The sequence below is a fragment of the Coturnix japonica genome, chromosome 4 (assembly GCF_054131305.1).
Source record: "Coturnix japonica strain WE chromosome 4, WE-NBRP24, whole genome shotgun sequence".
NCBI lineage: Eukaryota > Metazoa > Chordata > Aves > Galliformes > Phasianidae > Coturnix > Coturnix japonica.
In genome coordinates this window covers 21,034,660-21,059,946 of record NC_140666.1, presented here as the reverse complement: position 1 = coordinate 21,059,946, position 25,287 = coordinate 21,034,660, and the positions used below count along the sequence as shown (strand labels likewise).

Sequence of the window (25,287 nt, the reverse complement as noted above, 5' to 3'; positions counted from 1 at the left end):
GGAAACAATCTCAGAATACATTAACACGTTACTTTCTAGTGTTTATTTACAATTCACATGTATGCTGTGCTTCGGGGAATTTCTATATTTCTATTTCTACAAGCATTTTAACATACCAAAAAAACCCAAACCAAACCAAACACCAAAAACCCAAAGGGTAGAAATGTGTGCCATATTCTACTTCTTGTCTTACCAGAAATGGAATCCAGTATCAGTCAGAAACTTTACAAACTTCCCTGCAAGACACCCTCAGAAATCAGAGTGCAGTTGTTGGTGTTATCCTTGCCACTGCACAGCTTGTTTTAATGCGTAATACAAATGTGCATGTTTGACTTCATGATTTTTTATTTATGCACTCTACGTATTCCATTTCTTTAAAGCTGCTATAAGATGCGGTGATCTGTAAGATAATCTATGAATGTATCTTGTGAGTTAGAGATACTTAAAGGAAAAACTGTGCTGATAAAGAACAATTCAAATAGATTTCACAGCAGAATCCAAGGTAAGGGGGAATGCTGCTGGAAAGAATGATCTCAGCCTTCCTTCAGTGCCTTATGAATGGTACTGCAGGCTGAAAAAAGGACAAAGGGTTTTGCTAAAATCTTTGTGTTGACACAAAAGGAAAATATTTTAACTTTTCGGGTGAAGTTTTATTCAGAAGCAAACAGTAAGATTCATTTTGGCTTCTGTGTCCAAATTTTGCTTAAGTTTAAACAAATTCTGTGAGCCCATTTCCTATACACAGTCCTTCCCACAATGGTGTTCATTCTCTTTTGTCAGGGCAGTTAGAAGTCCAGCCCTGGGTGCTGAAATCAGAATGGGAGATATTTCTGCTCAACCTGAACATGTGTGGTAGCACTGGGTTCTAGCAGTATTTTGGGCTGTGCTATCTGAGTATCTATTAAACATCAGTTTTAAGTTCCATTTGTATATTCCAGAGGTCTGTGTCACAATGCACCTAATCTGGCAATGCTCTCTGAGCTGAAGCCTTGTCATTGGCAGCTGCAGGCAATTGTTTTTAATGATCTTGTCAAGACTGTAATTGTGCTAAGGATTGTAAAATGCTAAGGGTGAAGAATTGGCTTTCATTACTTCATTGCAGGGAATGTTGGAGAAAAATGTTTAAGGAATTTTAAATGGAGGGGCAAATAAAGCCTTAAAAATGGAAATGTCCTTCATAGGGCAAGCACAAGAACATACTCCCTCTTTAAAAAGTACTGCTTTGCTATTTCTGTCACATGTAGCGATACATTCATTTATCCCATCCATCCTGCCTTTCTGAGAACATGGGGCCATACTGCTTGCTTGACTGAGGTGTCTGTAGTTCATATTTTTCAAGAGAAGTAACAAGTGAAATGAACTGAAGCAATGCCCTACATTTCTTCCCTCCAACACTCCTGTCCCCTGAAGAGACAACCACAGTTAACAGAAAAGGACTTGCACAGCGAAAAGTAGATCAGTGGGTACAAGGAACAGCTATAAAAAGGGAACAAAACTGTAGCCAGCTAGTGGGAGAAATTTTACAGTTAATTCACAAGTCTCAGGATGAATTGCACTGAATGTCAAGGTCTAATGATTTCTTTACCACAAACTGTTAATGAAATCGAGTTTCATTTGCTTTCTCTCCTCCCAAGACTTAGTGCTGGTCTTTTATTCCACTGGTCATGAGAAATGAAGGATGACAGACAGCAGGAGTAGAAAATGAGGAAGTAAATGATAACTGGACATGCTTCCTAACTAACTTACAACATCAGGTACCAGAAAGACGTTAAGCACTCTTGTTTCAAGACACTTCCCTCAATGTGCAGGCACACAGTCTTGTACAAGTAATTTAACCTCTGCCTCTCATAGTGTACCTAGCAAAACACCATATTTCTGCCCCTGAAGTGTTATTTAAACCTACAGTAATGAAGAGCAAAGTGTTCTGACAGCTATGAATGATATCACTGAGATAAGTCAGTCTGTGTTATTCAACAGCCTCCCTAGATTTTTCCATTCAGAAAACAGATACCCCTGAAAAGTTAATTTCTTACTAATCCCAACAAAAAGCTTCTCAGGAGGGTCTGGCTACTACAGTCCATCTGCACCAGGACAGATGACTGATGACTCTTGCCAGTTTACATTATCTTATTTACCTGAGCTCTCCTTTAGAACAGATTTTACAATGTGTTGAAAAAAAAAATCCTACAAACCTTCAATTTGTTCGGATAATTTCTGTCTGCTTACCTACCATCTTAGCTCAGCTCTGGAGGACTGATGAAGTCCTTTCTACTCTGTTCCAGGCTTGCTTTACACTTACCACCTGATCCATCTTGCTCCTGTAAGCCTTCTGCAGCGTGGATTTTGATTTGGGTGATTCTGCGTGGATAGCCACAAAGAAGACTCCAACACGTCATTTCAGGCTTATCTGCTGTCAGCTCTCTGAAAAATCAAGGCAGAGCAACTGAAACAAATAATTTCAAGCAGTCTATCAATGATTTTGTATTTTTGGCCTTTTCTGAACTTGAAATTTGTTGCAAATTTATGGTACAGGAATACCAGACTTGCAAAAATAAAAACAAAGCCAACCATGCTGAATGTATTTCATCTCTTGTAAGACAGCCACACAAAAATGGCAGGATTTTATTTTTTTTAGAAAACACACAAACAAAAGTAATATCAAAACAGGACAGAAATCCACTGGGACTAGTTCTACTAAGAACTAGTTCTGCCCTCACAGATAACCACTAGTTTTGAATGTTTGGTTAAAGACAGTATCAGCTGTACCAGCAAGAACCAACACGCACAGTTCTGTACCAAAACTTGAGGCAACTACAAAAGCCAGACCAAAAGATCAAGAGTTCCAGTTGTTCTTAAGTCACCAAACAAAAATGTCCTGAGCACACACAAAAGCCAGTAGACCATCTGGTGGTGACCCAGGCCATCTGGAAGGACACCTTCTAGAGTTCTGAAGGGATGTATGTTAGTGAGTCAACAATATTTGAGGGCAACCAGGCAACTATTTTTGAGAAGGTGCCACCAATACAGGCAAGGGAAGGTCTCATGCAACTGTGAGTGCAAAGTACCTGAGCTTTGATGGCACATCGGTGAAGAGTCTCAGGATGAACTTTGTAGTGATGCCAGGAAGATACGTAGTTGGGATAAGGATGTAACGGCCTTGCTTAAGGATCTTCTTCAAGAACACATTGCGTGTGTTAATGTATGGAGATGTAGCCACTCTCTCCTGCACAGTCAACTTGTGTAGTCTATAGCTTCTGTTATCTTCTACCTGCAACCACGGAGCAATATAAAGATCAGTGCAAGGAGAGCTATCAGAGACAGCAGGCATGATTTTCATATATCATGCAGCCTTTCAGAGGCAGAAAAAACAACGTGGTTTGTCACAGTTCACTCACTGAAGCTGTGGCACAGACAGACTCCTGACAGTCAACTCAATGCTCCCACTTCTAGATCACATCGGCTCCCAAGCAGCGCAGTTTTGCACTTCACTGCATTGGTATAGACATGTACTGGTACATCCCTCGGTGGAGGTGATAGTTTGGGACTGGCAAAGACATTTGTCCACTAACAGGCATTATGCTGCTGCAGAATTCTGAACATTTGCAGAGATGTGTGCACACTCCAAGGACTTTAGCAGCTAAGCTACGCTGCCATCTTAGATGAGGATGAGATTTATCTGCCTGCTTTTTATAGCATGCTGTACTACACGTGTGAGATACAGCCCTCCAGTCTTATATTGCAGACTCTCAGTCAAGGGTATATGAACAGATGCACACAGTCATATTCACATCGTCCTCCCATGAAAAATTTTAAAAAAATAATAAAATTAAAAGCTACAGAATTATTGTTTATTTTTGTTCTGTGAAGCTGTGCTTAAATATTAACACCATTCAGGCAACTAAGGCTTGCCACAGCACAGTTAAAATATAAACCTATTCTCCTGTGAGCCATCATAGCCCTGCCTTTTTTTTTTCTGGTATTTCTCTTTCAACTTCTGATAATTTACAGCATGGTCTTCTGAAGGCCTGTAGCCACGTTAACTAATCTGATGGTTTACAACTTTACTGAAACAGAAAATTATTGAGCAGAAATAAAAGACAGAGCACTGGCATCTTCCTGAAGGTGCAATTTCTTTCCCAAGCCTTCCTAGCAATTAGATACACACTAGACATGAGCAAGGCATGGGGAGATCATGCTACTTTCTAGATTGGCACTTTTCAATACATTTGGTGAGCAAGTGATTGTCAAACACACAGGTGTGATATAGATGCCAACAGCTGTGACTGACTGTTAGAAAATGGACTATTTTTGAGGTAGGGCCGTAGCCTGAGCACAGCCCCATTAGTTACAGCAAGGGATTACAAAATAATCCCTCGCCTCAGTGAAAAAGCAGATGTGTAGCTGTTTCTCTTGCTTTCCTCCTTCTGCTTTTGGTCCTTGTGTTTTCATTTTACACAACTTGCCTTAGGAGTGTAATTAAATTACTGTTTGGGATCCCTTTGGCTTCTTTTCACATGTTCTCATTTCCTACTCACTACTCCAGCTTTTGAAATCGCTCTTGACGCTTCTGACTTGTCTAAGTGGGAAAAGAAAATCTGCAGACTTTCAGAATTCATTCATTTGGCTGTATTTGCTGGTGGAATGGAGGTAAGAGCCTCCAGTGAGAAGGAGAAATAAAACCTCCTTGTTTCAAGCATTAGTACTTTTTTCTGTGAAAATACATTCTGTCTCTTCAAAGCTTGGAATAATGAAAAACATTTAGAATTCTTTTGCAGTAGGTAATAATGACTTACACTCCTCCGGTTCAAATAGAGTTTGCATTGAACTAAATTCAGTGCAGTTCAAATGGTCTGTCTAATGTCAGCTGCGGAGGCTGAATGCAGTATACACACAGAACTTATGGAGAGGAGAGCCAGGTCCCTCTGTGATAATTATGCCTCTATCTATCAAAGATTTCATTTGCCAGAATGAAGCAAGATTTCAGAACAAACCAAACCAGTTGTGCAGATGGCTGCCTACCTTGAAGATTTCAAAACCAATGATGATGTTGTCTCCTTTCCCTACTTTTTTGCTCCTGCGCCGATCCTCCTGTTGTAATGAGATCAACACTTTGTCTTCTGTCTTCTTAACGTCAAAGATGTACTAGAATAAGAGAGTGAAGACTAAGCTGATAAAAAAGCCTTATTAGACAGAGGATACAGCTATCACCAAGGAAATGGATGCATAAAAAGGAGGGAACTGAAAATACATTTGAGGGTAGGAGGAAAGTTCTGTTCCTATCTATCTAAATGCAATTTTCATCCTCAGAGACCTTTGAATGTGAATCAAACAAATAAAACCATACATAAAACTGCAGTGGTGCAAAGCTGAACGCTGTGATTTCAGCTGAAACTCTGTGACTAGCATGGGGAGAATATCTGTCAGCATTCCATCCCTTTGGTGTTGGGAAACACCAAACACTGGCTGAGTTGCCTGGAGCACAGCAGTAGTACTGGAAACAAACAAAAAAAATCAATACCTTCCCATGCCTCTGGCATCTATTAGTCATTTCTAGTATTTATTGACCAGATCAGACTCCTCCACAGCTACCACCTATTATTCTGAGCTGGCTGTTACATGGTACCAATTTGGTATTTTTTTGTACTATTAGTTGTGTAATAAATCAGCTTTGAGCCAGACAAAACACAGGACCCTGTTGAAAAAATCCCAGGGGTTTCTGGAAGCCTCTGCAGAGGAATTCAAAAAGTGAAATGAAAATATGCAGAGGCATGCAGACACAGTTTTATTCTCATCCCTTCTGAACTGTAGGCAACATTACACTGTCAGACAGCCTATGATGTCCTAGAGCAAATAAAGGTGTGGAAGGGAAGCCTTAAGAGTGCAAGAGAGCTCTCTTGGACTGATGAGAGGTGTGCAGCTGTGGTGATCTCTGAACTAATGGCATTTCAGCTGTCCTAATAGGTAACAACCTGAAAATCAGCAGGTGGCTGTAGGTATATCTACATACCTGGCTTAAATTCACTTACTTTAATGGAACTGGAAGTGTCAAAACCCCCCTCAATACAGATGAACTTCACAAGAGGCTTCAGTGTCAAGCAGTGAGAGGGAGAACAGAGCGTCTCTCTAGACTGCTGTAGTACATGCCATAGAAACTTATGACGGCCCTAAGCTAACATAAATGTGTTTCAGCACTGCCATTAAGAGACTTTTAATTAACTATCCTAGAGACAACTGGGATAAGAACTTCCACCACATCAGGCATTGCACTCAACCGTAACTCTTACACTTCATTCTCTGCAATAGCTAAATACTTACAAGCGAGGCCCAGACAAGAACATAGAATACATTCAGGAACATCTGTATAAAATCACCTTCTAGAAAGGAGGTACTAACACTAAGTCAGAGGAGTGAAAAATTGCTTCTCTACTTCACAAACTCCAGTTAAGTGGATATACTTCAAAACTGTGTGAAGTAGAGATTCTCACCTGGGGATTCTGAAGGAAGGTCTCGATGTTATCAAAGCAGCCACCACAGCGATTTAGCAGGGGCTCTGAATTCTTTGTCCAAGCCCCATGCATCATTTTTGCCTCCCAGGTCTTGTGGATACTGAAGACGGAGGTATTCACAATCCGGCAGATGTCCACATCAGTGAAATTCTTGCACCAGTCCTCAAATGTCATCCTATTCCACAGGACACCAGGAAAATCATGGTTTATTTAAAAGTAAACAGTGCTATTCACCCAAAGAGCCACAATAACACTACATCTTCCAGTAATTTAACAGCAGGCATTGTTCAGCTTTCCACAGGACAGATTCACCAGAAACCTCCCCATGTGGAAATACTCATGAAGCCGCAATCGCACTACCTTAGAATTTCACTTAAAAACTATCACCTCAGAGTATTAAGCCAAAACGACAGGTGGTATCTACCAGGCTAGATTTGATAACTTCAATTTTTGCAAGGAGAAAGGAGATCACCTGCAACCAAAGAACTGTCCACTCCTCAAGAACATTATTAGGGTCCTTGTTACATCTGTCCATGAACAAGAATGAAACTTTATTGGTCTAGACATAGTTTTTTATAGTATCTCAATGCTATTACCTCCAACTGCCATGGTGACAGGCTGGATTTCAGGACAGTTGGAAAGTATTTGCTCCTTCTTTGTAAAAGAGAACAGATTGGTATCTCTGGACTACCAAAGTGTACAGGCCCATTAATGCTCCAGGACCAAACCCTATAGGTGGCTTCTGTTTGCCAGTTCTGACAAAGTAGAACAGAAGATTGTCCATACTGAGCCCTACTAGCACATCTGATGCAGTACTGATGACCCACTGAAGAAGCTGCTAGACTGCCTTGTTGGATTAAAGTTTTAAGCAGGATGGGAGTGATCTGGGTTCTACAGATTGCATAGAAAATGGACACTTCCTGTCTTTGTGCTGGAAAAAAACTGACAAACAGAAAAAATTCATTTGCTGCGATTGTATTTACTGGCACCTTGGTCCTGGTTGACCTAGAAATCCTAAAAACAGACACAGTGGTCACTAAACAAACCTGACAGTGTGTTCAGTATTTGGTGTTCTGTCATGTAAACCAATACATGTGTACATCTCAGGTTGTAAGTAACTGTCATAAATGTAGATAATATATTTTGAAGGCGTTTGAAGCTTGTATTTACTGAGAAGTACTTATTCTGTTCTACTAGTTTTTAATCTGTTTTCTTTCTTTTCTTTCTGTTTTCTCTGTCATCTTTTGGGAGTTTAAAAGAAACACACCTTGTGCTATTATTCATATTGGAAAGTTGTTTTTGAAGCTGTTGAATTGCAGAGATAACTGTGATTACTCAATGTAACCATTAATTCCAACCCCTCCACCTGACTCCCACTCACCAGAACTCCCCATCATTCTCAACAGTGAGTCCCAGACTTTTACGCTCTGCACTGCTGACTTTCTTCCACTCTTCAGAACTAGAAAAAAAAAAAGACTTACTAAATGAAATTAAATATTCTTAACTGGAAAAACAATTGAAATTCTCTCATGGTCCTTCTTATAAAAGTAACTTTGGAATATAAAATGGTAGATTATAATCAAGAAAAAGGTATGTGGCCTACAGAAGGAGTTCAACATCATTAACTGATTTGAAAGATACTAGAAACAGAAAAGGTGAATAGCAAATTGCACAATTAAAGCAGTACTTCATTGATTTCCTTTGTTACACTCTATTTTAGAACAGTTAAAAGAGTTATTTTGGAAGGTTATATGAGATTGATTCAGTTTCTTAAAGGATCTTCAAAGAAAGGTGGATTTCCTAATCAGGAGCGTATTGAATACTTCCTAAACCAGAGTATTATCTTTGTCTTTCAATCTCCTTAAGAGGTAGGAGAGCTCCACAGATTTCCCAGAGGCTTTGAAAATAAACTGTTACAGTTTAAGACTAGCTTCCAGTTTTCAGAGTAATTCTACACTACATTTAAAATGCATTTATATGTTCTGCATTGATCCCAAGGGGGCTTCTCTACATGGGACCCAAGGATTCTACACACAAGCATTCTAATGCTTAGATCAGGTAACATGATACAGCACAAGTCCCTTCCCTTATGTGTTAACAGGAAAAAAATACTGCCACTATTCCTCATTCCCTTTCCATATGTATTTGGAAGATGAGGCTGAAGGAAAGAGGTTGCTAGTCATAAGAGACATTTTCTTTACCAATTTGGAAATTTTCAAGTCTTTGTTAGGCTAAAAAACAATGGGCCAACATCATAGTCCTGTGGAATGAGTAGCAGCTCAGACAAGACCTAGCAGAGAACCACAAGGGCTTCAGTTATAAAAGACATACTAAGTCTTTTCATAGAATCATAGAATTTCTCAGGTTGGAAAGACCTTCAAGATCATCAAGTCCAACCACAACCCAGCCATAGTACCCTAACAGCCCTCAGCTGAATCATGTCCCTGAGTACGGAGGTTTCTAAACACATCTGGGGATGGTGACTCAACCACCTCCCTGGGGAGCCCATTCCAATGCTTAACAACCCTTACCATAATGAAATTTTCCCCAACATTCAACCTAAATCTCCCCTGGTGCCATTTCCTCTCATCCCATCACCAATCACCAGTTGAGAAGAGACCAACCTCAATCTCACTGCAATCACTTTTCAGGTATTTGAATAGAGCAGTAAGGTCTGCCCTCAGCCTCCTCTTCCCCAGACTAAAAAGCCCCAGTTCCTTCAGTAGCTTCTCATGCTGCATATTCTCCAGCCTTGTTGCCCTTTGCTGGACCTGCTCCAGCACCTCAGGGTCCTTTTGGTACCGAGGTGCCCAAAACTGAACACAGTACTAGAGGTGAGGTCTTACCAGTGCCAAGTACAGGCACTTCTTTTTTGTTGTTGTTCGCATTCTATCAGCTTAGTATTTCATCTGAACCAAACTCTTGTTTAAAACTGGAAGATAAGAAGTTATTATACTGTTAATAGCATTGCATTATTGAATACTAACAGTGGCTGGTAAGCACAGTGTTGAACTCTAACATTCTAATTAAATGTTTTTCATGTACTAGTTGCCAGCAATGGAATCACCTCCAGCAATCACTGCCAACTCAGTAGGGGTGCCTGCTAAGCTCATGGCCCATATAAAAATTCGGTATAAAATAGCTCAAGAAACTGTGGATATAGTAATTATACAGCATTTTTCACCAGCTGCTTGAATTTGTTAAGAATGAAAGATTCGTATCATCCCCAGCAGCCAGCAATTACAGATGAGAAATTGAGTCACAAACAAACTCAGTGGTGAAGCTGGGAACAAACCTTGTATTCATGACTCATCACCTTAATCATAGGCTGTTTGTCTACTCAAGATCCAGTGGGCCAGAAGAACAATGTATACAAAGGTCCAGAAATTTATAACCTCCTGGATGTGCTCATGGAATGAGAAGAGATGACAGAACATTTCAGATCTCATTGAGTACTGCAGGGTCATTGTGTCTTTGTGTTTAATAACATGTACAGCTTCTAGTGTCCCTAAACACAATTTTGTTGACACTGGATTGTCAGCACTTACTTGTCACTCCAGGCACCGTTCCACTCTCTATTTCCCCAGGGATTCCTCAGCCTGACCATGAAGAGCTTTTCTGCCTTAAAGGAGAATGTCAGCCTTTCTCCAAGGTGCAGCTTCCGAACTGCAGTCACTGAGTAGGCATGACCAGCGACGAGACCCGTCTTTGCCTGCACCTCATTGGCACTTCCAGAGGATAACTTCAGTACCAAAAATGAAAAAAAAGAGAACTCATGTCATTGAGGACATCTGACATCTACACATTCAGGGCAGGACAGGGAAAGCTAATTTTCTTGAACAGAGCTGTAGGCTTTCTTAGAAACTGGGTTTGCATCTCATAGACTTCAACAAAAAGACTGTCTTGCAGGATGACCTAGGTTCATCGAAACGCAAATGTAAGCATGTATAATGTTTGCCAAGTTACCAAAAAAGAACACAATTTCATTTAATGTATCCAAAACAAAATCTTTTAAGTACACCTAAAACCAGAAAAACAGTATCAAATACCGATGCTGGAACTGATGTGAATTACAAAGTCAGGGCAGTGTCGTTCTTGAGCAGCACATAGACCAGGCAGGAGAGTGGGAAAAGTAAAAAGGCAAAAGAGAAATTGATATCAAATCAGAAAAGACAGATGCTCTTGCAAGTGTGAGACTCTCTCCCAGACCTCTTCACCTTTCACCATCAACAGCTCCTAAAGAATCAGCACAAGTGTTACATCCAGACTGGCAGACATTTCCAAAGGGTTTGGGCTTCCTCCAGTGTAACACTTTCACTTGCGTTTTTCACAACTAAAAGCAAACAAGACTCTTTCACAGCACAGGAGTCTGTACATTCTCTGCTGTTTTTATTATCCTTCAGGTCTTTCTCAGATGCTGGGCTGTCTTTCTTCTAGTGCCATTTATTTATTCATTTAGCTGAGACATTTAAACATCAGAGATATTTTTTGTAATATGAGGAAAATGATGACGTGTTTAAGTTAGCAAGGAAGTCACTCCAGGATTAAATATTCCATATCTAGCAAGCTTCATTGTGTGTATAATATATCTATCAAAAAGTGATGAATGTAGATGAGTCGATCCAAACCAATAGGAACAACCCCTGCATAATAATGCTTAGAGACATCTGCATTTAATTTGACAGGCAGAAATACAATGCCAGGAAGACATGAAGGGATTACAGCTGCCTAATTAATTGATTTCTAAAATACAACTACCTACATTTTGTCTACCCCTTCGCCAGATCCATGGTAGGAAACTGAACTGACTCAGCCTTTTGGACCAATGAATTCTTTTGTAAACACAGTTAATAACAATCACACTGCTAAGTCTGATCTGCCAGCCTGGTCCAAGTAAATCAGACCTGTATTTTTAAATACAAATTCTGTCCTCATGACAAAGGTAAAACAAACACCAAAGACACAGAAATTTGTTTCTGAGCTGTTGTCTTATGCTGCTGGGACAAATCCTAGCTGAGTTCCCAGGTTCAACTTAACTTCCCACAGGGGACCAGGTAGTTTGTCACTCTTTGGTAGCATGGCACTGGTTCAGGGCAGTGTGTGGCAAGGCACAGCTAGACGTATAAGATCCTCAAGCATCTCCAAACGCGGCTGATTTCCTGCTATTCTAGATAACTGCACAACAGCCATGACATTCATACAAGTTTCAGAATGAATCAGCACTTTAGGGTCCATTTAGCACTCACACTACAGACGGACACTGAAAATGGATTACAAGCTTTGCTTTACAGATGGGGAAGTTCAAGCAGATCTCAGCCTTTCAGCCCAACTCTGGTATTACACCTGCAAGATGACTCTGTCTTCACAACCAAAGTCGAGAAGACTCAGCAACTTAGTGCCACGAGAACAGTTTTCTTCAAATGAATGTCCCTAAGCAGTAAAGAAATAGAACGCTGCCAACTGGCCTGTAAATTAGGGCATTCTAAGTGCATTAACCTTGGGTCAATACATAACTGTGACCATTCACAAAGATTGGTATTTCAGATCCAGAGTAAAGTGGCCAACAGCACAAATAGCTTTGTGATTTTATGACTGTATTTGGTGACTCCTGTAATCATACTTGGCTGAGAGCACTGGCAACGTGATAGCCTTTTCCAAACAAAGCTTTTCCAAAGCATACAAATGAAGGTCACACTGAATATACTTTTACCTAGTAGTAACATTTTTTCCCGGTATGAAAGTTCATTGAAATAAGCTCCAAAAATCCAGCTCTCCATACGTACCGCGATGAAACAGCTGATCAGCCCGCCTCTTTTATGCACTTTCAGCAAATCTTCAAACAGCTTCATCTGCTCCGAAATAGTCTCGCTGTATTTTCCCTGTACCAAATCAATAGATTCTGCCACTGCCCCAGTGAAATCCACTATTGCATCTGCAGCGCTGCCTCCATCCAGGGCTTCATAAGATCCAGCCAACCTTCAGGTAACACACAACATTTTAATTCACTTTATTCTGTGCTTGTATGCTTGTAGAAGTGCTCTAATTCAGTTTGAATTTAGGTAATGTATTTGTGGCTCACCAGGGAAAACAAAACTAAGTGAAACTGCAGACTGTAGATATACCCTTGCTAAGAAAGGAGTGGAAAAGTCCTCAAGGCTTTGGGCTGCTAAAGTAAAGTGCATAGACATTTTCAACCTCTTAGGTTCTCTACTGGGAGCAAACCTGAAATCCTTGTAAGTATGATAAAGGTGAGAGAGAAAATAAGCAGACAGACAGAAGGGACAGCACTGAGGTCCAAAAGGAAGGACAATGAACTGGCTCATACTTTGCATAAGCTTTCTCCAATAATGCACTCCAGAATTCATTTTCCACATTGGAATGGCAGTAGATCAACGTCCCATCAATTGTTGGCAGCAGATCATCAATAACCACCTCTGTCCATATTCCAAAGCACCAAAAACGGAAACGGAAAATCCCAGCATATTTCTCTGGTCTTTTAGGGTCCCATTCTTGCTCTTGAAAGTCTGGAATCACCTAAGAAACCAGGTAAGGGGAAAGTTCACTAAATGTATTACGTTAAGATTTATTCAGAGAGCTGAAAGCACGTGCTGCCCTCACACCATTGTGGTTCAACTCATACTTTGGGTACTCTCATCTCTCTCATTTTGTTTGATTTGGTTACACTCAATAAATTCCCATTCCTGCTCAGCAATCTGCAGTGAATAACCATTGCTTTGCTGCATCTTTTCTTTGGTGCTCAATTAACCGTGCGGTAGGGAGGTCTCATAACTGAAAAAATAAACTTTTGATGACAGGGAGGATTCAAATCCACCAACATTCACTATTCATCCACTCATATTAGCTTCTTCATGCAGCAAGCATGCTGGCCACCTACCTGCTGCCAGAGTGTCTTCCTCAGTGCCAAACAGGAGCATGCAGCCACAAACCAGCAGTTCCCCAAGCTGCCTTGGTGCAAGTCATGAGAGCTGATTCCATTCACAAACAGATAGGGGTCTTGACAGAGATCCTAACAATGCAAATCAGAGATTACTGGGGATGATCACAGCATCCTTCTAACAGCTACCCCCTCCACATTTCTTCCACACGTTCATGTGTGCTGTTCTCCCTTGTCAAAACACCAAGTTTCTGTAACAAGAAACTCAAAAGCATTCTGACACAGAGTGCATTTACAAGTCAGGGTATACAGGATTATTAAACATTTTATGTGTAGTCTATATAGCCTTATCTAAAGTTCAGAATTCAGCTGTTGTTCTTTTCCGGCTTAATTAAAGTTCCTATTTCTGCTCTCAGTTGCAATGATCTTTGAGGACCAGCATGCATTCAGTAGTTAGCAGAACTATTTGACATTAGGTCAAGCTGATGAGCAGCTGAAAATAAGGGAAAGGAGAAGAAGGAAGCATTACAGGGAAAGGTTCTGACAAAGAAAAAATAAACATCAAGATAAGTAGCAGGAAATGAAGCTACTGACACCAGAAAAGCCTATTTTCTGTCATCGCCATTCCCTTGGCTGTTGTATTGGCAGCACTCCTCCACAGACAGCATAAGCTTCTGCAGTGACCCCTCCACCCAGCACTGAAAAATGTAGAAAATACATCTTTGAAGAGTGCGTTACAGTCTCTGAGTCTCCTTTCTCTCATTGGTTTGGCTCTTATTTGAACCACTTTGCCTCCTCTCCCATTGCTTTCCTGTCTCCGTTTCGGTTTATGGGCAGACAGTTGACTCCTGCTGTAATGACTCCCCGCTCCTCCCTAGCTTTCCCCTTCCTGTGTCTTTCTCAAGGGGAGCAATGATGGCCTGCAGATCAAGGCACCAGAAGGAACACTTCTAAGTATCATCAAACAGGAAAGCCATAAGGGTGCATTCTGCAGTAATACTGTCTTGATTACACTTGATAGAAGGGGTTCTTCTAAACTGATGCACATAAGGCCTCGCAGTTTCAGACTGGGTCAAGTGAAACTTAAAAAAAAGCAGCCAATCTTAACATCCCATCATTGATACAGAGCCAGCTCTAAGATTGCTCATGATGCTCTCTATCTGAATCACTGTTTTTCCTGACTGCTTTAGATGATGGAAGAGCAGTAAGAAATTCTGTTCTTTCACAGTAAAAGAATAATCCTAAATTCCAACACTGTTGGAAGGAAATTATCTCATGCTTAGGCATGCAGAGAAAATAACTCCATCTCACCTCAACATTGTAGGAGACTCCACATTTACAGCAGTCTCTGCAGTTTGTTACTAGTGGTGGAATGAGAAGCTGTGCTCTTCACCTGTTGGGGTCTCATGCTCCTTTGGTAATTACAGATAATGATCCCAAAATACAGGGCATGTCAAAACTTCTCAGCCTTCCCTTTGAAGGGACTGTGACAAAACAATGGCATCTGAACAAAAGGAACGTCAGTGCTGAGCTGAAAGCCTGTTTCCTGAAGAGGTTTAACAGATGGCAGTCTGTGGTGGCTCACTGTACACAGTGCATGGAGCTGACGCTGTTTTCTCTAAGAATATGTGCCTGTCTTTTTTGGTTGGTTTTCTCTTTTTTTCTTTTTCCTTTTTTTTTGCACGAGGCATTTCTTATTAAATAACAGTAGGTAAAAATTCTAAATGCCGCCTGGTAAACAAATGACTGATCGTTATATGGCATTCTTGTTCTGTTCTTGGAAGCAGTTAGAGACAGTTTCAAAGCCTACTAACAAATCTTGCTAGAAACAAAATTGTGAGTACGATGAAATCTGACTATGTATGACACATCTACAGAAAGGACAGGTTTGTTCACCTGCCTTGGTGCCAATATGGAACGGTAATTTCAGCTGATGTAAAGAAACAGTTTCCTACTGCAGAGGTTGGCATCGGTTTATCAGTTGGCCTTGACTTCATGGTGGGAGTAAAAATTCCAAATTCATTGTCTGGTAGTGATGATTTCTAGTTTGTTTTTCCTTTCAAAATGTTATTTTATTATCATAACAAACAAGGGATAAATTGATCCCTCCTGGATTAAAATTGTTCAAAATTTGCTTTCGCTGTAGGAAGCCAAAGCTTTCATCAGTTTTGCAAGAAATTAAGTACTACCATGTATTACAAATATCTTATCTTATTTGGTTTTCTTTGCCAAAAATAACTACATTAAACTATCTCTTTTTCTAATTGAAATATGTCTCATATCTTGCATAGTCCTCAGATTAAAAACAGAGAGCAGTTAAGTGTTGATTGCCAGACATATGGGTGAGATTAGCATGCACAATCCACTGCAGACCAAAGTAAACATGGAACAGCAGAACATAGAGACAGCACCTCACCATTTCCACCACAGTCCCTAAATTCTACAGGATCCTGCTTGGTAAACACATGATTATTAAACTACATAGACAAAAGCCTACAAAAGCCAAACTATGTCAGATGTACTGCTTCTGTCTTAGTCAAAAGATCAGTCCCATCCCATGCTAAAAAGAAGTCAAGCTGGTCTCAAGTGTATCTGAAACGATACCCTTTTTACAATACAGTTTATACTATGAGAATTACAGTGCTTGACATCTGCTTGGGTATGATAGATTGAGGTCTGGAATTTCACTAAAACTCAAAAATGTTTGGACTATAGTACAAGCCTGAAAGATGGCAACTTTGCTATTCTATATCTTTCTTATGAAATTTCAGAACAATGTCAGCTGTGAGAGACAATGAACTCCCATTTCACCAGATCTATGAAATGAAGTGCAGGAGAAAACTGAATAACTTCATGCAGTCAATTCATTTTGCTGTGGCTACTTTGAATCTTCAGGAATCCAGATAAAGGAAAAAGTTACCCTTAGCTCTGATAAAGCATCTGTTGGCATAAGTCTGTGAACTAATTAATAAGCCATACTGGATATAAACAGGGAGAAGGATATTCAGGAGGTTAATTAATTCACTGTGTATCTTCACAGACTGAACCTGCACTGTAAAGCATTACAAAAAACCTATAGGTGAAGTAAGGGAAAGATCAGTTTGTAATGGATGAGATTCTGTCAATTGTCTTGGACAAAAAATAACATTTGTCAAAAGGGAAGAAGAAAAAAAGCAGTAACAACATTTGCAGAGAAGATTTTCAAAGGATTCAGTAGCATTTAGAGCTTACTTTCTTCAGAACCATTTAAAAAATTCACTCCTAACATCATAAAAATAAACCAGCATTGCTTATACAGAGACAGGATCTTTCCTTGATGAAAACACACTGATCTGCTTGAGCTGGGTAGACCACTGCCTTCATTTTTTTAAAAGCAGTTTGATTTATGTCAGCAATGATAATCTTTCCCATTTTGTTTTCTCCTGTCCTCATATCATACTGAACCAGCTCTTGCAAAGAGTGAGTTTGGTATAGAAAAGTAAGGAAAAAGAAGTGTGAAGGGCAATTCTTCCAGAATACAGAGGCACAAATTCAGCTTGTCTACTGCTAACTATGAACCAGCCACACCTAAAGGAGGGTAGCAAAGAGAACACTTATTTTGAAGCTGCATATCTTTAGAGGTAGGAGAGATGGTTTATCTCATAATAAATCCCAGATGTGCAGGGATGTTTATAGAAATTCTTTGCCAATGCAATAGCAGTTAGCCCTAGGAAGAAAAATAATTGAGTTCTACTGTGCTACATATTTCAACATACACAAAAAGGCTTTTGCAACCTTGTTTTGCCTGAGAAGACTGTTTAGGGAATGAAAAAAAGAGAATCCTTGAGTTACAGTCATGCTCAGCGGTACAGCTTTACCCTCATAAAGGACAGCTCTCAGAGAAACCTCCTTCAAAAGGAAACAGATCAGGTATGACATCAGTTGAAACAGCTCTTACTGAGTCTGGAAGTAGCAATTACAATCTGTCCTGCTACAGCTTGTAAATCTACAAAAGGCAGACTTGGTCCTTCAGTTTCTGTCTGTACAGCCTGAGCTCACACTGCATAACGCTTCTGTCAACTTCATGCTCATTCTCCAGCAACATCTGTTCCTGAAAGCAAGATAATGCCAATACAGCTTAAAAAGAGAAACCCACCCATACACAAGCAAGGGGAAGAGTATACCAGTTTGCTCCAGCTACATGTAAAATATGTTATCTGGGAATTGGGAAATAGTTACTCCCCACACTCCCTCTTCAATAAATCTTGTTATAAAACTAAATGCATTACAAACATTTTTATGGCATTCTTCTTTTCCATGTTCAATGTGGGGCTAGTTGTGACTAATACTAAGTAAAGGCCATGAGTTTGAGCCTCGTCCAGTCTACAAGACACACGTATTTAGGGAAGGTTGGAATCAGTGTTTGTGAAGAAAAAAACAAATGCTGGGCAACATGGTGTGTATTTTGGCTGCCACTAGATTTCACCTGACCCTTGGAACACTGGAGCTGCTCTCACCCAGAATGATGACAGTTGCTGGAATGGGTACGACTGATTTGCCGTAGGACTGACCTCATTCTGAACCTCATGTGTTTACTGAAGATCTGAAGGCTCTCTGCCATTTCACTGTAGAAATAACTCAATGTGTGATGGAGGACTGACTGGTCTCCACGCATCCCCCTACAAGTATATTACAGTATCTCTTGCTGCACCATCTTACTTTGTGATGCTTTAGACCATGATACAGAACTGCAGCACATTCATACTACTTAGCTTTTAGAGTAAAGCCACTTTTGCTTGAGGATAATGCTTTTTCCTCATCGAACTTACAAGACAACAGCCTTATTCCCTGCCTTTCTTCCTTAGCACCTTCTTCCTTCTCTACATCCAATACTACAACCTGTGTTACTTTTCACTTATGAACTGTAATCAGAGGATCCATTCTTAGGACCAGATTCACCTCAGGAAACAGTCACATCCTCTCAGCCAAGTGTCTAAACTCTGCTGTATCCAAAACAGAAGTTCTTTGAAAAGAAGATTACAGTCATTACCTTATCAGCTCTCGCAGTGTGAAGATTGGAGAGAGATCTCTATTGACAATATAAAAGATAAATGCTTCCTAAGACACATACCTTTTAATCTGTTGCTACAGGAAATTCTGACCCACTGTCATTGATGAGGATTTTATCGAATAACCTCAGTAGTACACATTACAAAGCAGTCCCAGCTAGCTATAAGAAAAGCATCCAAAGAAATATCATAAATCAAAACCCACAGTACAACCATTTCATTGCTTATTTCCCCTGACATTTATACATACACACACACACACACATATATATATATGTATATAAAACTGGTGGTCTTGGATTAAAACCCCCAAAGACTATTGTTGGTATAGTGAAGGTGGACATTGAGTAGACATTCATTACTGAGATCCCTTTGGATTGATTAACGTTGCCATCTGTTCTGAAATAACTTACTTCCTCCATGTTTCACTCATCAACAACTACATTTTCTATGGAACTTCACACTATGCCATTTCACAGTTGCAACTTGTTTGACATAATCTAGGGAAAAGAATGTAGTTAAAGTGCCATGTTAATCAACTAAAATTTTATATATTTTAATTTCTGGAGAAACACCATTTACTATTAGAAAATAAATCATTTTCTGGCCACTAAGCCAATATTTGCTTGTAAAATGCTCTCTCTGCTGCTGTTGAGACAGTGATGTTCCACGAGAAGAAGTGTTGTCTTAAGGTAGTAGACATTAGTTGTGTTGCCATATGCTTTTGGCCCTGGCAGGGAACAACACTAGAATCTAGGGCAGGGGGGTGGTTGAACCATGGAAGTACAAGGCAACAAGTTGAGGCTGGAGGATGCTCAACACTTTTACAGGCATAAGTAGGGTGGCTGAGGTTAGACCTGGGCTGTAAGTCAATCTCTTGGTTCACCAGTCTAAAAGGCCACCCATCGTTTTGCTGTGCATTCTTAGTGCTTCCTCAAAACATGTTTTTCAGACAAGTTCGTCAACTAGTTTCCTAATAGGGGAAATAAAAACAATGAGAAAAAAAGGTTGGAAAACTTCAGTAATTTTTTTACAACACTGAAATATTCAGCACTGGACCAGTGCAGAAACAAGAATTCCCAGGTCTGTATGCCTGACCGCTCGTCTCTGGCAGCAGCTATTTTCTTTGCCTGATAATAAGCACCATTAACAAGCTCAGTGGCCAGGACCTTTCTGGGCTTGTCCAATCTGACCTAATGCTGTGCCTCAAGGGACCAGTAATGAATGCAGACTGAACTCTTGATCGTGGCATTTATAAGAAAGAGAATATGCTATTTACAAAACAGCATTACATGTCAGTAGATTTCAGCAAAATCACCCTGTTACACTGTCTTACTTCTATGTTCAGTCTGGGAGCATCCTATGTACTTTGATGCCAAACACAAATGATTCCAACTTTACAATCACTGTCAAGGTGTTTCCTATCATGAACCAGGATTTCCTGGTTTCCATACCAAAAAAAAAAAAAACCACCAAAAACTAGTGCAGATTCAGTCAGACATGAATGAACGCAGGCCTTTGGCTCACTAGGAACAGTCAGTCAGAGGTTTCTTTAGAGTGTTTACTCAGTTGTGGTCTTACCCCTGTTGAACTACAGCCAGTTTTATCTCTGTTTAAAATATTTACGTTTTTAAGAGATCTCTTGCTTAGAAAAACATAGCAAGAAATTTTTCTAATTTATATCATGCAGCTTCTTCATGTAGTGCTTTCACTGTATTTATCAATCTTATTTTTTATTTTCCCAACTTGATAAAGATATACTGATTTGAGTTTACTACTTCATTTCATCACATTCCATCAGTAAACACTAATATTACATCTTTCTGACACCAAACTAACACAGAGAATGTTATTCAACTGTCAGAAAGCAGAGAACTGCAATACAGCGGACAAGGAGACACGGAATAATTTTATCATAAAATTCACTAATAGCCCTGTATCTTCATCAGACTTCCTATCCCTATTAAAATGTTTTCAAGCCACTTTAAATGGTCCATTAAAGTTGAAGGTTCTCCATGAACTTCTAGGAAGTTTTAGAATTTTGAGCCTTTCACCATCCGAGAAGACAGAAACCTCCCAAGGTCCTCTATTGTGGGAAACAGTCTGCTTGCCACCTAAGAGCAGTCTGAGAAGTGCTAATAACTCAAACATGAATTAGAGTAGACATCAAATCCATCTTGACTTACGCACTGTTCCACCTCTACATGCTGGAGAACATCCCAGAACTGTTCCTCTTCTGTCAGGCTGAATTTCCTTACGACATGCCAGGAAAAACATCTCATGCCGAGCCCCAGCAGGGACACTGAAATCATTCTGGCACATTTGTGTCTCCAAATAACCTCACTGCTAGTGCTCAACTTCCAAGAGAAAGTAATGAATCACCTTTTAACTTCAGTCTCACACTATCAATCAGTGACTTTATCCAATCATGGTGCAACAGTCAAAGTCAGTGGAAAACCTATAGAAACATAACAACTCTCAAAAGGTAAAGTTAGGGGAAAGCCTGTTTTAAATGAAGTTTGACAATATTGTTTTATTCTTGCCTTACTATTTAAATATTTGCAGTGCAATCATTATTTTCACTAGAGGATAATAATGTTTTTAATTCTTTTGCAGGTTTTTGGAACATCTGCAGAAAGTAACCTGGCATGGCCCCTATCTATTCCAAGAACACCATTCCCTCTTAGTGTCTAGAGTTTTTATTCATATGCAGAGATACAGATTCTCAGCTGTAAATCGCATCCCTCTAGCTAAGTCAGGCACATCCAACCTGCAGCCTGCATGTGGCTCAGCACAGCTGGCAATGCAGCCCACTCTCCTTGACCACAGAAGATGTGGATGCTTTTCACACTTGAAGAAAGGTATTGACAGAACAGTACCTTAATTTTCTTTGGCACTGGCATGTTTAGGCTGCAATTTTTCCTTCACAGACGCCAGACATTTAATTCTTTGGGAAGACTAAATCAATGAACTAACAATTACTGTAAGAAGACTTACCCTATCTGAGGATTTGAACCTCAGGCTTTTTGTTTTACAGGCTCCAAATAAATTTTACCACGTCACTATTTCCATCATCACATTGCCTCAGGACAAACAGAAGCTGACTTTCTGAGAGGCCAATTTTCATTTAATGACAATTGAACCAACTAAACAAAACCTGACACTTTAGAAAAGCATTCAGAACCTTGGAATTGAAGTGTTTATACTCTGGAGGTGACACTGAGGTCATCCTGCATTTTTTCTTTAGAGAAAAATACAGCAGCAATGTAAGAAAGCCTCCATCCAGTCTGAAGGAGGGAAACATAAACTGGAAAAACTGCCAAGAGAGAAGATAACAAAACACGGGCATCTGGAGAGCTGTCTGCTTGGCAAGCGTGCATGTCATTTACAAATGTTTGTTCATAATTATATCCCTGGAAGACTTGGGTGAATAATACCATTGAGAAAGACACTGCTTGTAGAACACTCCCTCTTCATCACATGTAAATAAATAAGTGCAATAGGCACTGAAGGTTGAATATATCTAAGGATATTGTCACAAAAAAAGGGAATGCACGCTGCCTTTATTTGTAGGAAGGAGGAGTAAGGATGGAGCTGTGTGTTAGGACATGCACTTAACTGTACAACAAGGTTTCCAGAGGAGTGAGGGCAGGAATGCAGGCAGAGTGCTGCTGTGCTTCTGCTTCCTGTAAGGACACGGCCAGCACAAAAGGGCATAAGTAAGAACAAGGAATTTTATGAAGCTACACAAGATTGAGCCATCAAGTTTATGTCACACAGGGTCCACCCAGTCAGCAGACTGCAATGGAGAGGTCAGACATGGGGAACTGCTGACGGCTGAAGGCTTTCCTAATTCTTTGCTCGTCTCTTCTCATGGGTAAGCTCCATCTTAGCAATATTTTCCAGGGAAAATAAAATTATGGAAATAACGTAATATTTATATTATATCAGGGATGGGAAGGAGTAAATTAAACTAAGTTCATAAATTCCTTGTCTTTGGAAAAATATGTTTTCTAAAATAACATCTTCAGGAGAATAAAATCATACCTGTTTCAGTTCCTATAGCACTTCTCAAACACTCATTTCTCCCCAACCCCAGGTCTGGAGCACAGGGTTCTCCCATGCAGAGTTTTCACACTTCTTAACCTCCAGAAGCACAACAAAGGCCTCCTCAGGGCTATGTACACCATGAGAGCCAGGCATCTGGCTGATGCAGAATGGTTAGAAGAACCATGGGAGCCCTGAACAGAGCAAAGCTCCTCTTCTTATTTCTGATGAACTTTCTCAAACACAGAAACAGACAGTGTCTGAATGAAGTACTATAATGTTTTCAAGGTTTCTTATTTAGAGCATGGCTGAGCTACAACACATTGAACTCCCCAGCAACATCTCCCAGTGGCAGTGTGTAGGATGAATTTCAGCCTTGATTTGAACCTCAGATTCTGGTCTAGGAAAATGGGACTTGGACAAGGGTCATATCGCTGGATGCACTCCTCTAAGACTTGAACTCTGACTGCTGCCAGCAATAACTGCCGGAAGGGATTAAGGTGGTTAAGAGATCCTTGCTTGTTTGTTTGGCTCTGTTAAGAAGAGTCCTCAGGGCACCACACACAGCTCTGCTCACTTCCTCACTACAGGAATCAAACAATTGCAAAAGAAATCACATAAAAACACATCTGCAATAGTCCTTTGCATTTGAGCACTGCTTTACCCCATAACTCTTCTGTGTTTCTTGGACCCACCACCTAGAAAAGCAGATGGTTATACTGTCCACCAGGAATACTACTGTTTTTTTCATATCACCCTTAGCAGGTGCAAATGCTGACTCACCTTGGAAATACATGTTTCTTTTAAACAGCACCCTCCTATTCTGATGTTCTGGTGACAGAAGAAACCTCAGAAGAATAGCAGGACAAACTTGCAGACAACATGAACACACTTTCCAATCCAAACCTCTGATAATAAACTGCAATTAAAGCAGCTGCTGGGACATAAGACAGGCCTTGTGTCACATCAAAGACACAGAGAGGATCACTGTCCTGTGAATATGAACTAATACACTGCCTAAGCTCTGGCCCTTTGACCCAGGATAGCCTCCTATCCAAGCTACCTCCAAGTACCACAGTCAGCTTTTTGTGCCCTCAGGTTGGGGGGGACACCCTGTAACCACTCTTTTCTGCTCAGGCAATAAAGGTCCTTAACTTCTCTATTCAGAAGAGTTGTCTCCTTGAGAGATTGGCTACCAAGAGCATACAAGTAATAATGTTAATCTTAAACGGAAGAGACTCAATTATTTGCTCTTTGGTGTTGCTTTGGAATCTCCCCCTCCTCTCCCAGCTGCATTCAGATGCTGTGAACTGTCAGACATTATTTACATGGCTAATGCGAGATATGCCCTCTTAAATGATGTTTTGAAGTGGCTGCATTTGTAAATATCTCATCACAGCTCCATGTGTGAATTCCTCACGGACCTAGAAGCAGAATGAGATGGGGAGAGACTCACAGAGGGCTGAATCTGCCTTAGTAGATAGAAATCCTATTTTCTGTTGTTCTCATTATTCTATAAATAAACACGAATACATGAAATGTGACCGTCTAAAGAGAAGCAGGAAAACACCTCGCAAACTGTCACATCAGTGTAACTATAAACTTGTCCTGATACTCAACCTCATTTTAAAAATACTGAAGATGTAAAGTAGGAATTTGTTACTCTTCTTGGCAAGCACACAATATCTACCTGGACAAGATACAAAAGTAATACTGCTTCCATAACACAAAAAAAATACCTTCTAGTGGCTCTAAGCTTGGCTGTCTTTCTCACCATGCTATTAAAGAGCATCAACCATCAACGCTGGGCTACTCAGTCCCTACTTCCAAGTATTCTCTGAGAACACAAACTGTAAAGCAGTTCATTATATGCAGCCACAAACCTCAACTGCAAAGACACATTTCTGTCCCAAATTGATCTCAGGGTCTGACCTGCTCCTTTCCTCAGCCTCCAGAAAAAGGCAAAACCTCTCCTGCTTATTTTTTACCTCTTTTGGCCAGTGTGCATGCGCACACACAACCTTCCCAGATATGAAACACACAATGAAACACAGAAACACATGTTCCCTCAAAACCTACCTCTGCCTATCCCAGATAGGGGAAAGGGCAACAGGCTGCATAAAACAGTTGCACATAGCTCACCATCTGCCAAGGTACTAAAGGGTATGACTCATTTTGGTTGTCATCTGCCTGATTTTGGAGTCAGTGGGACACACACAGCACATAGACACAGCAGCAACAAGCATCTTCCACGATCCACTGAGATGATACAAGTCATAGGCACCCAGAGTATAAGCATCTTTCAATCAGAAGATACACTCATTTGTTTTTTTCATCTTTGTCCTCCCCAGGGAAACATCTCTCCCCTCCAAAATCAAAGCAAATCACCATTAGAGGAGCTAGAAACAAACATGCACGTACTCTAGTACCTTCACCGTGTCAGACATATTTGCCGTGCAAGGCATTATACTGATACATAATGGCACATTATTTATTTATTTAGCTTGTTATCACCATTAGCATCAACACTGTAAGAGGATAGGACAGTGAATTGTAGATTAATCTTTCACTTCTTTCTTCACATGCTTGAATCAGTTTATATTCTTCTACAATCATACAAGCCTTGAGGCATTTTTTCCAAATAAGTTATTCACAAATAAGCAAAAATAATAAAATAATTAAGAAATAAGCTAATCATTATTTCTGTGCTCTCTACCCATGTCAGTAAGCTGCCCACGTATGATCACTGCGAGAGCCTGGTTTTCCAAGTCATCACCTCTTTGGTAAAGCT

At 40.2% G+C, this 25,287-nt stretch overlaps 1 protein-coding gene across 4 annotated transcripts in view; it reads right to left on the bottom strand.

Moving 5' to 3' along the window:
- CAPN6 (calpain 6) overlaps positions 1 to 25,287 on the bottom strand; it is a 47,872-nt gene that overhangs the window by 8,662 nt on the left and 13,923 nt on the right. For 3 of the 4 annotated variants that reach the window (XM_015860613.3, XM_015860610.3, XM_015860612.3), the window contains exons 4-12: positions 13,402 to 13,533; positions 12,832 to 13,040; positions 12,290 to 12,482; positions 10,055 to 10,248; positions 7,888 to 7,965; positions 6,486 to 6,681; positions 5,020 to 5,142; positions 3,066 to 3,268; positions 2,300 to 2,421 (exon numbers count right to left, since the gene is read on the bottom strand). In XM_015860613.3, the coding sequence (XP_015716099.1) occupies positions 2,300 to 2,421; positions 3,066 to 3,268; positions 5,020 to 5,142; positions 6,486 to 6,681; positions 7,888 to 7,965; positions 10,055 to 10,248; positions 12,290 to 12,482; positions 12,832 to 13,040; positions 13,402 to 13,533 (1,450 nt within the window). Of the gene's footprint in view, positions 1 to 2,299; positions 2,422 to 3,065; positions 3,269 to 5,019; positions 5,143 to 6,485; positions 6,682 to 7,887; positions 7,966 to 10,054; positions 10,249 to 12,289; positions 12,483 to 12,831; positions 13,041 to 13,401; positions 13,534 to 20,635; positions 20,780 to 25,287 lie in introns of those variants that run through there. The other variant, XM_015860614.3, reaches the window with a different exon arrangement.